Here is a 15,574-nt window from a genome sequence, read left to right as displayed (position 1 = left end):
GGAGAGAGAGACTGCCCAGAGAGGAGGCAGTCCAGGGCTTGAGGAGCCTGGGTATGCGGTTTATTTTTCTTCTCCACAAAGACACACACTGTCTAAACTGTGTGGCTGGTTGTTATTAAGAAGCTGCTGTAAGAAGGAAAAATGTATTTAATAAAAGGCCCAGTGTTTGTGGTCTCCTTGAGTTTGCTGCCGAGCTTTGGAAATCCTGAGGTGTGACCAGTTTTCAGCCTTCAAAACCAAGATGAACTGCCCTTGAGAAGGGGTGGTCAGAGGGAAAACATGTTCACACTCTCTCTCCTGAGCCGGGGACACGGGAAGTTGGTCCAGAACAAACAGAAATTAGAAGTCTATTTTGAACCAGAGGTGAGTCTTACAGCTGAAGAAAGGCACAATTGGGGGTGGGAGAGGAATGGTCTATATTACTGTTTGGGGGTGAACCGTGTGTGTCTTGGTTTGTGTTGTTAGTGAGGTTGGGAGGGTCACTGGTGAATCTATCCTCCTCCTTCATGAAACGCAAGACAATTCTGTGGTTTTCTTGACACCCCAAGATAGTTGTCAGGACCCTCTTCCTTTGTTTTGCACACTGACTTACAGCCATCTTTGCTTGAGACCAACAGAGATTCCAGATTGTCTGGAATTCAGATGGTTTAGTTCAAGACCAGAATTTTCACCTGGGTCTAGGCAAGCCAAGGGTTATTTGGTTTTTAGAAGTTATGCTCTGTGGTTGAAACACTGTGTATTTGTGCCATTTCAACGGCTTCCTTGAACTTTCTGGAATTCAACCCACAGGACTCATATTTAATATAGACAAAAAAAAAAGTCTCATATTAGAAGATTTGAAAGAGGTGGCAAAATCCCCTTGTTGTACTGGAATTTTATTTCATTGAATCCTGCCAGGAATAAGAAATATACCAGGGGCACTTTGCAATTTGGGGGGTCATACAGAGATTTCCATTGTCATGGTAGCTTGTAATGATATTTGACCTTTTCTGTGTTAAAAGGCATATAAAGTTTCAAAGGACCTCTATGACCAATGGCATTTACTTACTTACAAGACATATAACCACTTTATAGGCTCCTAAATAGCCAAATTAGGTAATGTTACATAGCATCTGGAATGTATAGAATTCTCCTGGTGTACAGCTGATGTGGTGGTGGGTTGAAATGGTTTTCTCCTATCTATACTGCTAACTATCCAGATCCAATTTCAAAGTTATCTGCTGCTCTTGATAATTATGACTACTTATGTGCATACCAGGAAACTTCAATTGGCCTGTAACCTACACTCTACCTGAGTTAAGCCTCCAGGCATGAATGGTTCTCCTGAAAGTTGTATCAGAAAATAGAACCCTGCCCTGGGTTCTACTAATTTTGAGACATCAAGAGAAAAGCAGTTGCTAAGAAGAGTAACTGTGTTGTGTGACACCACGCAAACAATTCAGAGAAAATCAGTAACTAAAAAATGTCGAGCACCTTGCATGAGAAGTATTTGCTATAGAAAAGTCTTCCACAGTAGCTCCATCAAGGCAACTTCTCTTTATTGCAGGATTACTTGAACTGGAAGTCTCCAGAAGATTATGTACCAGTCAGGAAACTTCAGGATGGGGACAATGCCAATGACCACTCCTGCAGCCTCTTTCTTCCTAAAACTTTCAGCACTAGAAAGGGTGCCCTGATCCTCTATTCAGAAAGTTTAGCCACATCAGCATGGATGCCCCAAGGGAGAAGAAAAGGCTCCAGTGGTCCCAAAGGTCACTGGAGGAGGCTGCACACAGTTCAAGACCTCACAGAAGCCATCCTAGCATATGGAAGGAAACAGGTAGGCAGAGAAGTCCCCTGGGTGCGGGGAAGGCACTGGCTTATAAGTCTGCAAATCCAGTTGCAGCTTTGGGCATAGCTTCTCGGACCTTAAGGAAGGTATGAGATTCTTAGTCCTCCTGGTATAAAATGGGCCCTATCTGCTCTATACAACTGCCACAGTTTCCGTGAGACGATGTACGTGAAAGGGCTCGGAAAAGCATATACCATCATTTTGTGTTTTCCTTTCAGTTAGGGTAACACAAGGTCCTTTTCAGCATTCAGACAGATTCAGGCCAGCAGACGTTTCATCAGAATCCTTGAAATCCTGTCTCGTAGCCACAAGCATCATCATCCCATCTCTGATGTTCTTGGCTTTGTGGAAATGAGAGGGAGAACATTTTAAATATTTACCTTGAGCCCTTCAGCGTCTGCAGGATAAGTTAAAGACTCTTTCCATTCTGAATTTAATATTAAGGGAAAACTCCTGTGCTCATTTTTCTGATTCTTACTTTTTAATGTCTTATGAGATGCCCCTGCTTTACGCAACTGCATACATCAGCCCTTTGGCTAAGGCCATAAGATTACCTGGGAAGATGTGTCCCTTTATAAAATTCTAGGTTAAAGTCTCTGCTAATGTCTCCATCTCCACTGAATAAATACATTAGTTTCTTAGATGCACTGGCTTTCTCCTCTGTGTCTAGCCACATCTCCCTCCAACCATGGGCCCCTCAAGGCCCCATCCATGTGAACAGCTCACTATCCCCAATACTTGTGTCCTTTCATAACTCTATGAATCCTGCTAGGATTCCTCCTACAGCTGGAAAACTCCCACCCCTATTTATAAACACAACTCAAATATTATCTCCTCACTGAATCCTTCTCCCACTTTCCTACACAGAGATGTGCCATGCCTCCCTCTTCTGCAAACATGCCCATGCCGTCATGCATTGAGGCTTACCTCTTTGACCATCTGTCATTCTTGATAGAATAACATCTCCTCCAGGGTGGGGACCATGTTTAAATCATTTCCAGAAAATAGTGAGTTCCCATAAGTGTTTGTGGAATGAATGAATCAGTCATGTGTTAATACTTTCAGTTTCTTAGATCATCTCCACGGATCATTATTGGGAAATTTATCACCTACCCGCCCACCCTAGGCAGAGCTTCCAACAGGAAACATTCCTTCCTCTGCCCCTTTTTATAGATAAGGAAACTGAAGCTCAGGGCAAGTAACTTGCCCAAGGCCAGAGTGCCAGTAAATGACAGAGCCACGATTCAAACCCAGGACTGCCTACCTCTCCAAGGCCAGCATGCTTTGCACTTTACCCTGCTGTCTGTGGACTTGTGCCTGGCCTTGGCCTGTTTCTGATCCCTCTGCATCTTTCCCCTGCTCCGTTCTGCATCACAGGTATGTCGGTCTCTGGCTACATACAGTTTCACAAACATCTTTGTCAACTGGCTTCTGGTTGAATTTGCCAATGGGAGACGCTGGGAGGAGATTAGGGAAGAAGAGGAAAACCAGGGTATTTTCCTCCTCCCACTCTGCCTCAGGTGACAAGAGGCACCTACATCACTTCTGTGGTCCAGCTCCCAACAGACAACCCCACTGTGACCCCACTGTGACACCTCCAGATGATTCCAACAGTCCCTCTCTCTCTTTCCTCCTAACCTAAAGGTGGTGTCTGCTTTCTGATATTTACTGATCTTGGGGTTGCTTTGCCATCTGCTTGACTCCTGAGGGCTCCAATCACCTGTGTAATCAATTCCCTAAATTAAATTCCTTTTGTGTTAAACACGTAAGAGTAGTTCTTATTTTCCTGGTTGGACACTGACTGATATATAGGTTAATTTACTTTACACTGTAAGAATACCTTCCGCAGCTTTCACATGCTTGTCTATACAGCAAAATACTTCAGAAAACAGGGATCTTACTAGTTTACCTTACTACAGTTAAAGTACTGTAGATGTGTCCATTTGGGAACAGCTTCATTTGTTGCTTAGATTTGGGCTCAGTGAAAAAAGTCCCTGTCTTCCCGTGATATCCATCTACTAGAGATATAGCTCATACCTGTACACAACAGAACACTGGAATCTAATTCCAAATGGATAGAAGGGAAATGATGTAAGGAGATCAGAAAGTAAAGAAAAGGTTTGGAATAGTAACAGGGCAGGAATTTAAGATTAAAGGACATAGTAGATTAAAAGAAGAGGGGAAACAACTCAAAAGAGATTTGAGATTAAAGAAAGCGAACACCTCAGTAGAGGAAAGCTTTGGAAAACAGACAACACTGCCTGACTAAGAAAATGACAGACTGCCAAGAATTTTCTTTTTTTTTTTTAGAGACCCAGTCTTAATTATCATCCTCAGTAGAGGCGTCACACAACTCACAGCAACCTCCAACTCCTGGGCTTAGGCAATTCTCTTGCCTCAGCCTCCCAAGTAGCTGGGATCACAGGCGCCCACCATAATGCCCAGCTATTTTTTGTTGCAGTTTGGCCGGGGCCGGGTTCAAACCTGCCACCCTCAGTATATGGGGCCAGCACCCTACCCACTGAGCCACAGGCGCCACCCCAAAATTTTTGAAATTATAATAACAAGAGCTAGGAAGGCCATGGGGAAATACAGTCTCATACATTAGGAGCACAAATTCCCATGACATTTCTGGAAGGCATTTTGGCAAAAGCCTCAAAGAAGTTGATATTTCTTAATTCAGCATTCTACTTCTAGGAACTTGCCCTAGGAAATAAGAAGAAATGTGCCTAAAGATTTATGTGCAAACATTTACCATAGGGTTATTTACTACCATAAAAATCCTGAAAACAATAAATATCCAACAATGGAAGCTAATTAAATAAATCATGATGCAGTAATGGGATGGATTTTGAGTCAGGGTGTATTAGTCTTGAATAACATGAGAACATATGTACAGTGTATTTTTAAAAAGCGAATTATAAAATAGTATTCATATAATAAAAATACCAATGCTCATTAACATTTTTTGAGTTTTTACTATGTTCTTACCAGTATTCTAAGTGCTTTCCAAGAATAACTCTTTTATGTTTTCTGACAATCCTGGGGGTAGGAACTATTATTATCCATTTTAAAAACTCCACCAGAATTTAAGACAAGACAGCCGAGAAAAGATGGCCTTTCTAACATAATCACAACTTTAAAAAATTGATTATGCAGTCACAGAAGATAGACATCCAAATTTTAACTGTGGGTTACATTGTGGGGTGGTAGGATTATAAATCATATTTTAATGTATACATTTCTTTTTATCAAACACCTTTTGAAAACCAAAGAATTTTACAAGTAAAATAAAAATCTATAACTTCGAAGGAGGTAGATAGTTGGCCCTAGAAATTCAAGAGGAAAGATCAGGGAGGGAAATGGAGTGGCAAATAGTGCTGTAAATTGAGCCCACCTATCACCACACTATCTGTCCCTCTGGGTCATCCCTAGATACATAGGGATGTGTTGCTGGTTAGTTTTTGTTAAACAGAAAGAAATCTTATTCAACATTTCCAAAGTCAAAACCATTCTTGCTGAGGCCTTTATTTAGTTTCCCATTATTTACAGGTCAAATAGCTATAAAATTAAGTTGATTTTCCCATCCTAAACATAATAGAGGCTCATTCAAAACAGGAAAATATAGAAAAGGAGGATGAACAATAAATTTGTTTTTGTCCAAATAGAGTAAATCAAGAGTCAAAAGTAAAGAAAAGTAAAGTTACTACACTCCAAGTAAAAGATACAAAGTTGGGAGGGGTAAAAATTATAAAGGAGGGTTAGCCAACAAACACACTAGCACTGCTTACGGAAGGATTTGTACTGGCTGTACCAGGAACCAATAAACCTACATGGGCTGGGCTCCCATAGCTCAATGGTTAGAGCGCCAGCCCCATGCACCAGGGGTGGCAAGTTCAAACCTGGCCAGACCTGCTAAACAAAAAAAAAGAAAAAGAAAAGAAACCTACATGACTCAGGCCCCACTCAGATCCATGAGAATCTAGACTATTACAGGGAGGTAAAGTTCCACATTTGTTTTGTTTTGTTTTGTTTGCTTGTTTTTTTGAGACAGAGTTGTACTCTGTGCCCTGGGAAGAGTGTTGTGGTGTCATAGCTCACAGCAACCTCAAACTCTTAGGCTTGAGCAATCCTCTTGCCTCATATTCCCCAGTAGCTGGAACTATAGGGGCCCACCACAACACCTGGCTAGTTTTTCTATTTTTAGTAGAGACGGGGTCTCACTCTTGCTTAGGCTGGTCTTGAAGGCCTGAGCCCAGGTGATCCACCTGCCTCGGCCTCCCATAGCTCTGGGATTACAGGTATGAGTCACTGCACTCAGACTCACAGTTCTGTTTTAAAGCGTCTTACAGCACCTCTAGATTTATCTATGGATCTAATGACACACTCTTAAACTTCCCTGATGGCCCAGCTTCCTGATGTGTAAAGATAAATGTTAAGTCAACAGATGAGATATCAGAGTTCTCAGAATTCTAGATACATAGGGATGTGTTGCTTGGTTAGTTTTTGTTAAACAGAAAGAAATCTTATTCAACATTTCCAAAGTCAAAACCATTCTTGCTGAGGCCTTTATTTAGTTTCCCATTATTTACAGGTCAAATAGCTATAAAATTAAGTTGATTTTCCCATCCTAAACATAATAGAGGCTCATTCAAAACAGGAAAATATAGAAAAGGAGGATGAACAGTAAATTATCTATTTACCCTTTCATCCAAAGGTCAGGAGGACAAAGTTCCCTTTATAAGTCCTGCTCAATCACCTGCCACTTGTGCGATGGTGACCCTAAGAAGTGAGAAATGCTCTGATGCTGTGGTTATGTTAAGTTGGCGCCACCGTGGTGAAGGGGAGAGTGATTTGACTGTACTTTTTCCTAGTGTGCTCAAATGAACAGGTCCTGAGAAGTTACTTGGAGCCCTTAATAAACCTAGAAGTAGGAAAGATCAGGAGAGAAATGTAGTCAGCCCTGACGATGAGGTGAAAGGTAATGTCAATAACAGCTAAATTACTGAGTGCTTAGTGTGTGCCAGGCATATTATCTGTATAACCTTACACAGTCTGTGCAGGCTTATGAGCTGGTGCCTGAGTTGCTTCCATTTTAGAGGAGGAAAACCCAGGCTTGACATTGACCAACTTGTCTCACTGGTGGAGATGGAATTAAAACCCAGACAAGTTGATTCCGAAGCCCCACTCTTAACCACCTAGAGGGCCTGATTTTGAAGATTCCCACATGCCCCAGAGAAAGGAAGCATCTTTCCAACTATAACAGTATTTGTAAAAAGTGGATCTGGATCTTCTCACACATTCCTTAAACTAACCCTTTACAATTCTAAGAAAGAAAACCAAATTATCATTAAAATTAATTTGGGTTATAAGTAACATTTTCATAGTAAACTATATATATAATCCAGGAGCTGTTGTTTTTCTAGGGTTTATGTACTTCATCCATCAGTTCCCTTGTATAACTAACCGATAGATAAAATTTTAATAGTGGCCAACATTTATGTAGAACTTACTATTCTACCAGTCACCAGTCACTCACTGTTACATCAGAATGGAATTTTCACATTATTAACTCTTACACTTTTACACTTATTGACTCATTTAATCCTCATGCCTTTATGTGGTATGTACTTTTTTCTATCGTGGTAAAATATACATAACATAAAATTTACCACATTACCATCTTTAAGTACAGTTTGACGGCATTAAGTACATGTACATTGTTGTACGACTATTACCACCATCTACTTCCAGAATTTTTTATTTTGCAAAACTGAAACTCTGTATCCATTAAACATTATCTCCCCATTTCTCTGTGCCACCATCCCCTGGCAACCACATTTTTATTTTCTGTCTCTACATTTGACTACTCTAAATATTTCATATGAGTAGAATCATACAGTATTTATCCTTTGTGGTTAACTTGTTTCACTCAGCATCTGAGTCTTCAAAGTCCATGCACATTGTAGCATATATCAGAATTTCCTTCTTTTTTTAAAGCTGAGTAATATTCCCTTGTATGTACACACCACATTTTGTTTAATCATTCATCTATCAGTGGACACTTGGTTTGTATCCATGTTTTGGCTGTTGTGAATAACGCCCTATGCACATGAGTGTACACATTTCTGTTCATGCCCCTTCTTTCAATTCTTTTGTGCATATGCTCAGAAGTAGAATTGATGAATCATATGGAAATGATATGGAAATTCTATTTCTAAATGTTTTAATAATTTCCTTAGAAATTACACCATTTTACATTTCAGGGTACCATGGTTTCAATTTTTCCACATCCTCACCAACACTTGTTATTTTGTTATTTTTTAAATATTTATTTTATACTAGCTGCCCTAATAGATGTGAAGTGGTCTCACTATGGTGGTTTTGGTTTGCATTCCCTAATGATAAGTGACATTGGACATCATTTTATGTGCTTATTGTCCATTATATCTCTTTTTTTGGAGAAATATGTAGTGCTTATTCAAGTCTTTGCCCCTTTTAAAAAATTAGGTTGGTTGGTTTTTTTGTTGTTGGTTTGTAGTTCTTAAATATTATGGATAGTAATCCCTTATCAGATATAAATTTGCCAATATTTTCTCCTATTCCACGGTTGCCTTTTCACTCTATTGATAGTGTCTTTTGATGCACAGAAGTTTTTAATTTTGATGAAGTCCAAATTGCCTATTTTTTCTTTTTTTGCCTGTCCATTTGGTGTCATAGTCAATACATCATTGCCAAAGCCAAAGCTTTCCCCCTATGTTGTCTTCTAAGAGTTTTATACTTTTAACTCTTACATTTAGGTCTTTGCTCCACTTTGAGTTAATTTTTGTATAAGGCAAGAGCCTAACTTTTTTTTTCTTTTTCTTTTTTTTTTTTGCATGTAAGGTATACCTCTCTGTCATCTTCATTTGAAAGATAAAGAAACTGAGACAGACAGGTCAAGTAATTTCCCCAAGATCACCCAGCTAGTAAGTCACAAATACACAGATTCAAATCCAGGCAGACTGAGCTCTTACAGGAACTTGAGCTTACTCTTTGCTGTTTGCAATTCTAGTTGTTGTCCCTTTATGTTTGTGACATATGGCTTTATGTATCTGACATATGGTCAAATTTTTGATGCTGAATGGTTTGGTCAGGAATCAAGCCTTATTACAACACTGCATTAAAGAGAAAATTCAGACCACTTCATGAATCTCTTCTCTATGGCCTGGGACCCAGGAACATAGAGTTACCAAAGATATGTGGGAGAGAGAGAATATCATTTGCACTGAATCCCAAAAGTTCATCCTTCAGAGAAAGGTGGTAGTATTTGCACAAGGCTGATTAAAATCAGGCTGGGGTTGGAGACAGCTTTCCAGGCACAGATACAAGTGGCCTCATATCTTTCTCTTTCTGCCCTCCCCCACCTCCAGTTGCATTTGCCTGGCAGCCCTGAGGCTGGCTCCCGTCACACCAGCACAGGTGACAACAGTGGGCAGTCACCCTCTGTTCTAAGGCTTGGCTTTTGCTAGTGCACATTGACTGCTGCAGACCTGATGAGGGCTAAGAGATGCTGGCTGTGCCCCTCCTGAGAGGACTTCTGGGTGGAGAAGGCACATTGGAGCACAGGTGGTCAGCGGTAAAGCGCAGACATCACTGGGTCTTCTTTCCATTCCACTGAGCCAACTCTAATGAGCAGTTACGAACTGGTGTGTGCCTGACACAGTGCCGAACACATGACAGATGCTCAGCAAAAAGTTGTTGGACAAACACACATAACACGGGGGAGCCCAGGGGAGGCTGCAACCTCTACGCACCAGGAGGGCACAATCTGGTAAAGGAGACATACTGGTGCCCCAGTGACACTTGATAAAGGCAGTCCACGAGAGGAGCTAGATTATTATTTACTAATATGTTGTGGAAGTATGAAGAGGGTTGAGATTGTGACTGCTTCTTCCTGGGAAAATCTAGAACAGCTTCTTAGAGGAGGTGGAATTTGAGTTGAGTCTTATGGTGAAGGTAAGTGGGGAGAGACCTTCCAGGCATAGGTGAGCAGAGGCCTAGAAGGTCCAGCTAACTAGATAAGTGTGGCTCCTGCTGGAAATGTGCTTGGAGAAAGGGGTGGGGGCTGGATTCTAGGGGGCTTTGCTTGCCAGTCCTAGGATTTCTGGGCTTATCTCTTCACCCTCCTGTCAACTCCTACACACAAAGCCTAGGTCAATCACCCTCTGCAGTAAGGTGGCAGCTGGCTGTCTGGGCCTTTCTTGCCTTCCTGGGGACTCTGGCACCTTGCCATCCCATATCTGCTTGGTGGGAAAGCAGGTCCCACCGTCTCCTTCCATCTTCTAAAAACCCTAAGTTACCAGTACTGGGGGTGGGGTGGGGACAGGATAGTGGGTGTAGAAGCAGGGACATGTACATGGGGGTCCCTTCAGCCCCCTGTGTCTGGAGGCCTGGTGGCATCAGGGCAGTGGCCAGCCTGTGCAAGTCCCTTGTTAAAGGAAGCCCCGTCGATGGAGTGGGGCTAACAGGTCACTCTGTGCACACTAATTACTCATCTCAGCAGAGACCCGAAGAGGCGGGGGGCAGTTGGCAAAGCCAAGACAGGCCTGAGCAGTCCAAGGCAGCACAGCCAGCCTCCTGCTGTCAGGTTTATTTCCCTGTTCCAGAAACTCCCTTCCTGGCTCCCTTCTGTCTCCTTTTATGTTTTAGAGCAACTTGAGTGGGCAGTTAAGTCTGGGAAATGTTGGGGAAGGACTGGAGAAATATGTTTGAGAAGAGGGTAGGTGTAACAAAAGTAATTTTTAACATGGTTTCTATTTATAAATATAATCTAACCATATTATAACAAATTTGGTTTTAGAAAAAGAACCATCTATAATCTTATACACAGCACACTAATACATCATTACTAGTGTTTTAACCTATTTTCTGCCAGTCTTTCCATCATGCTTACACATACATAAGGTATAATTTTTGAATTTGTAATTATATTATACATGCTCTCCTGTATCTTGCTTTTTTCCCCACATAAAAATATTCATTTTACAAGAGTAATGTTAAATTTACTAAGTGTAGAATATAAATGTCTTAACACAATAACTAAGAAGGTACGGTAAAGGCTATGTTAACCAGCTTGATGAAAATATTTCAGATTGTAGCTGGGCATTGTGGCGGGTGCCTGTAGTCCCAGCTACTGGGGAGGCTGAGGCAAGAGAATCACCTGAGCCCAAGAGTTGGAGGTTGCTGTGAGCTGTGATACAACGGCACTCTACTGAAGGCGATAAAGTGAGACTCTGTCTATGAAAAAAAAAAAGAAAAAGAAAATATTTCAGATCATATATAAGACTAGCACATTGTACCCCATGATTGCATTAGCGCACACAGCTATGATTTAATAAAAAAAAAAAAATAGTGTTCAACTTGTTGGAAACAAGTAAGTAGAGGGTTTCCCTCAGTGCTTCATTTTATCCAATGATATGTGATGTTATTAATCAACTTCATGGGCATAATTTGATAAATTGCTAAAAGAAACCAGAAAAGTAGAAAAAAATTAAAGAGAATGTGGTAGACAAAATTACACCCACGCCCCACCCCCCACCGGATATCTCTGTCCTAGACCTTGGAACCTGTGCATATGGTAGGTTACATGGCAAAGGAAAATTGAGGTTGCATGGAATTAAGGTTGATAATCAGGCCTTAAAATGGAGAGATTATGTTAGATTACCTGAGTAGGCCCGATGTAATCCCAGGTCCTCCAAAGTGGAAGAAGGAATGAGGAGGGAGAACCAGAGAGACAATGGCCTAAGAAAGATTCAGCTCAACACTGCTGGCTTTGAGGATGGAGGAAGGACCACAAGCCAAAGAATGCTGGAAAAGGCAAGGAAAGTGATTTTCCCAAAGAGCCTCCAGAAGGAGCACAGATCTATCAATGTCTTCAATTTAGCCCCATGAGACCCTATTCAAACTTTGACCCTCCAGAACTGTAAGAGAACACATTTGTCATTGTTTAAGCCACTAGGTGTGTGGTAATTTGTTACAACATCAATAGGAAACTAATACAGAGGCCAAGGTCAGCTTCCAAACTCTAAGCAAAATTACATGCAAATATTCCAAATTCCAGGACTACGGCTCCCTATTTCTTCTGGGCAATTCCCTGCACCATTTAGCAAGCTTCCCAGTAAAGCTCCGGAAAACAATCTGGTGTTTCAGAAATACCCACTAATGAAATACCCAGGAGCTCTTGTCTTGGCTCAAACAGTGTATCACACCATTCACACAGGGCCACAGTATCTAGGAAGAGGCTGGTTCTTGCTGCATTCATAGAAAAGTCAGCTGAAGCAAATATTTGCTGGAAGTAAAGGAGATTCAGATTCACCCAGAAAAGGCATCAGTTCTAATAGCTCTGTATCTAAGTGCCTAATGCAGTACCTGGTGTATAAGAAGTACTCAGCAAGGCCAGGAACGGTGGTTCATGCCTGTAATTCCAGCACTTTGGGAGGCTGAGCCAGGTGGATTGCTTGAGCTCAGGATTTCGAGACCAGCCTGAGCAAAAGCGAGATCCCCCATCTCTAAAAATAGCCAGGTGTTGTGGCAGGTGGTTTATAGTCCCAGCTACTCAGGAAGCTGAGACAAGAGGATCACTTGAGCCCAAGACTTTGAGGGTGTTGTGAGGTTGCTGTGAGCTATGATGCCACGATACTCTATCAAGGGTGACAAAGTAAGACTCTGTCTCAAAAAACAAAACAAAACAAAAATATCCAATGAATGTTAATATTTGTTATTTGACCAAATGAAATAATGGAGTGTGTAAAAGTGTGATTTAGCTTCCACCATCCTCTCTATAATTCCTTTTTTCATATCCTCCGGAAAAAGCCTTGGGGCTGAATTTTCCAGGCTCTTTTTGTACTTGAAGTACCTGCCACATAAAATATCCAGACATCAAGGAGCAGGTAATGCTCTCTGTTTGAATTCCAAGCATTCAATTAATCTACAGACTCGTAGAGAATACAGCCATTTGAATATTAATATGCTTTGTTTCATCTGTTACTCATTTAATTTATTCGTTATCAATCTGCCTTATTCCTTCCTTTTCTCCAGTGCCCCTTCTCCACCCCTGGAATCTGTAGCAGCTTCAAATCTGTTGCTTTCGTGTTGTTGCTATGCATCAGAAATACTTTTGGCTGCAAGAAACAGATTTCTTGATTAATAGTGGTCTAAATCAGGGATTAGCAAACATGGCTCACTGGCCAAATCCTGCCCACTGCTTTTTTTTTTTTTGTAAATAAAGCTTTATTGGGACACAGCTATGACCATTTGTTTACATAGTGTGTCTATAGCAGCTTTCACACTATAAGGACAGGTCAGTTAGTGGCAACAGAGACCATGTAGCCTGCAAAATCTAAAATATTTACTATCTGGCACTTAAAAAAATCTGCTAACCTTAAGGAATAAAGAGATTTAATTATCTCAAGTAATAACAAGTTTGAGGGTAGGAGTTTCATGCTCACTCTGCTGCTCTTCAGCACTATTGAGGACTCAAACGCTACCTTTTCCCTCCATCATCCTTTGAATGTTGGCTTTTCTTCCTCACGCCTGTTAGCACATATTCACAAGGTGGTCCCCGTACTTCCATGGACACCTCTAGGGCCAGCAAGCCATCCTTGCATAGCTGCTCCTTCTCCAAGGAAGCAAAGACTTTCCAGAAACTCTCCAGTACCTTCCCCTTAGTCTTGGGCAGAACTAGGTTGCATGGCCTCTCCCGGAAATCTTGGAAAGCAAGGCTCTCTTGCTTATAAGTTCCATATTCACAGATTCAACCAACCTTGGAGGAAAATATTTAAAGAAAAAAAATACAAATTTTTTTTAAAAACAATATGGCACAACTATTTACATAGTATTTACATTATATTAGGTATTATAAATAATCTACAAATGATCTAAAGTGTATGAGAGGATGCGTGTTGGTCATAGGCAAATTCTATATCATTTTGCATAAGAGATTTGAGCATCCTTGGATTCTAACATCCACAGGGGTCCTAGAACCAATCCCCCACAGATAAGGAAGCGTGGCTGTATCTGGGGAAAAGTTTTTGTTAGCAAAAAATTGGGGATTCTGAGGTCAGGCGCAGAGGCTCATGCCTATAATCCTAGCACTCTGGGAGGCAGAGTTGGGTGGATTGCTTGAGCTCAGGAGTTTGAGACCAGGCTGAGCAAAATAAAAATCCCCATCTGTACTAAAAATAGAAAACTTAAAGCAAGAGGATCTTTGGAGCCCAAGAGTTGGAGGCTGCTGTGAGCTATGATGCCATAGCACTCCATGGCAACAGCTTGAGACTGTCTCAAAAAAATAAATAAATAAAATAAATTTTTTTTTTTTTTTTTTAGACAGAGCCTCAAGCTGTCCCCCTGGGTAGAGTGCCGTGGCACTACAGCTCACAGCAACCTCCAACTCCTGGGCTCAAGCGAGTCTCCTGCCTCAGCCTCCCAAGCAGCTGGGACCACAGGCGCCCGCCACAACGCCCGGCTATTTTTTTTGGTTGCAGCCGTCATTGTTGCTTGGCGGGTCCGGGCTGGGGATTCGAACCCGCCACCTTAGGTGTACGTGGCTGGCGCCTCAGCCGGTTGAGCTATAGGCGCCGAGCCATAAAATAAATTTTTTAAAAAACTGGGGATTCTATCAGCAAAAAGAAGTGAGAGGAAGAAGTGTTGTACAATTAACAGTCTCCCCACACTCTGGGCAAGGACAAGCAGAGAAGACCTAATATTTGTTGAGCATCTACTATGCACTGAGACCTCAGCTCATTTATTCTTCACAGTGAAGACACTAAATGAAATTACTCAGTGAAGTAATTAACTTGCCTAAAGACACATACCCGGGGGTGGGGCTAGATCTCAAGGACAGTTCCATCTTAAGCTAAAGCCTCTGTTCAGGTCCCTTCATTAGGTTCTCCTCACATCCCATGAGGATTACTGAGAGATTAGAAAGTGTTTTCATAGCAGGGAGGCAGGCGGGCAGGGAGCCCAGGAGGAGTGAGAGGAAGGACCCTCTCACCTACCCTAGGCTGGCATAGTAAGGCACATTTTGCTTACATCATTTACACCATCAAAAAGCTATAAATGGTAGGTATTATCAGTATTACAGGTGAGATTATCTAATTCAGGTGATTGAGAAGTGACAGGGCTCACTAGGTGTGGTGGCTCATGTTTGTAATCCTAACACTTTGGGAGGCCAAGGCCCAAGGATGATCGCTTGAGGCCAGGAATTCAAGAAGTGGCAGGGCTGGAATTAGAACTATTCATTCATTTAGTTATTCATCCCCCGCTCCCAATATGGGTCTGTTACTCTGTGCCAGGCACTGTGAAATCTGACTCAGGTTGCCTGGAAAATTCATTAACTTTCTACTCCCTCTTCCATGCTATCATCTGTATTTTGGAGAGAGGTTCAGAAAGTTTCTAGAGCTCCCCCAAGATCATAAAATCTCTACAAGACAGAGCAGGCCTTGAACCCAGACATTCTGGCCTGAATTCCAGAGCTTTCTCCCTAAGCTGTCTCCTTCCCAGGCTTCTGCTTGTGCTTTTGGACCCACTTGATATCCCTGTGCCCATTGTTCAGGCTCTGCAGACCTGAAAGACTGATGTGAAAAGACTATTCTTAAAGGCAGGAAGAGATTTGGTGCCTGTAGAATGGGTTTCAGGATGCTGGCGCCATTGAACCACTGAATTAACCAATCCTGGTACTCTCCTACCTTTGGTCTTTTTTGT

The 15,574-nt window shown here is 41.7% G+C and overlaps 1 protein-coding gene across 1 annotated transcript in view; it reads left to right on the top strand.

Moving 5' to 3' along the window:
• The first annotated feature begins 279 nt into the window (after positions 1-279).
• The window catches only part of KIAA2012 (KIAA2012 ortholog), a 112,771-nt gene continuing 97,476 nt past the window's right edge, over positions 280-15,574 (top strand). The window contains exons 1-2 of the mRNA XM_023510383.1: positions 280-363; positions 1,547-1,819. Of these exons, the coding sequence (XP_023366151.1) occupies positions 280-363; positions 1,547-1,819 (357 nt within the window). The remainder of the gene's footprint in view (positions 364-1,546; positions 1,820-15,574) is intronic.

This window comes from Otolemur garnettii, unplaced genomic scaffold (genome assembly GCF_000181295.1).
Source record: "Otolemur garnettii isolate 467f Iridium unplaced genomic scaffold, OtoGar3 scaffold00013, whole genome shotgun sequence".
NCBI lineage: Eukaryota > Metazoa > Chordata > Mammalia > Primates > Galagidae > Otolemur > Otolemur garnettii.
This window is presented reverse-complemented; position numbering and strand designations above follow the sequence as displayed.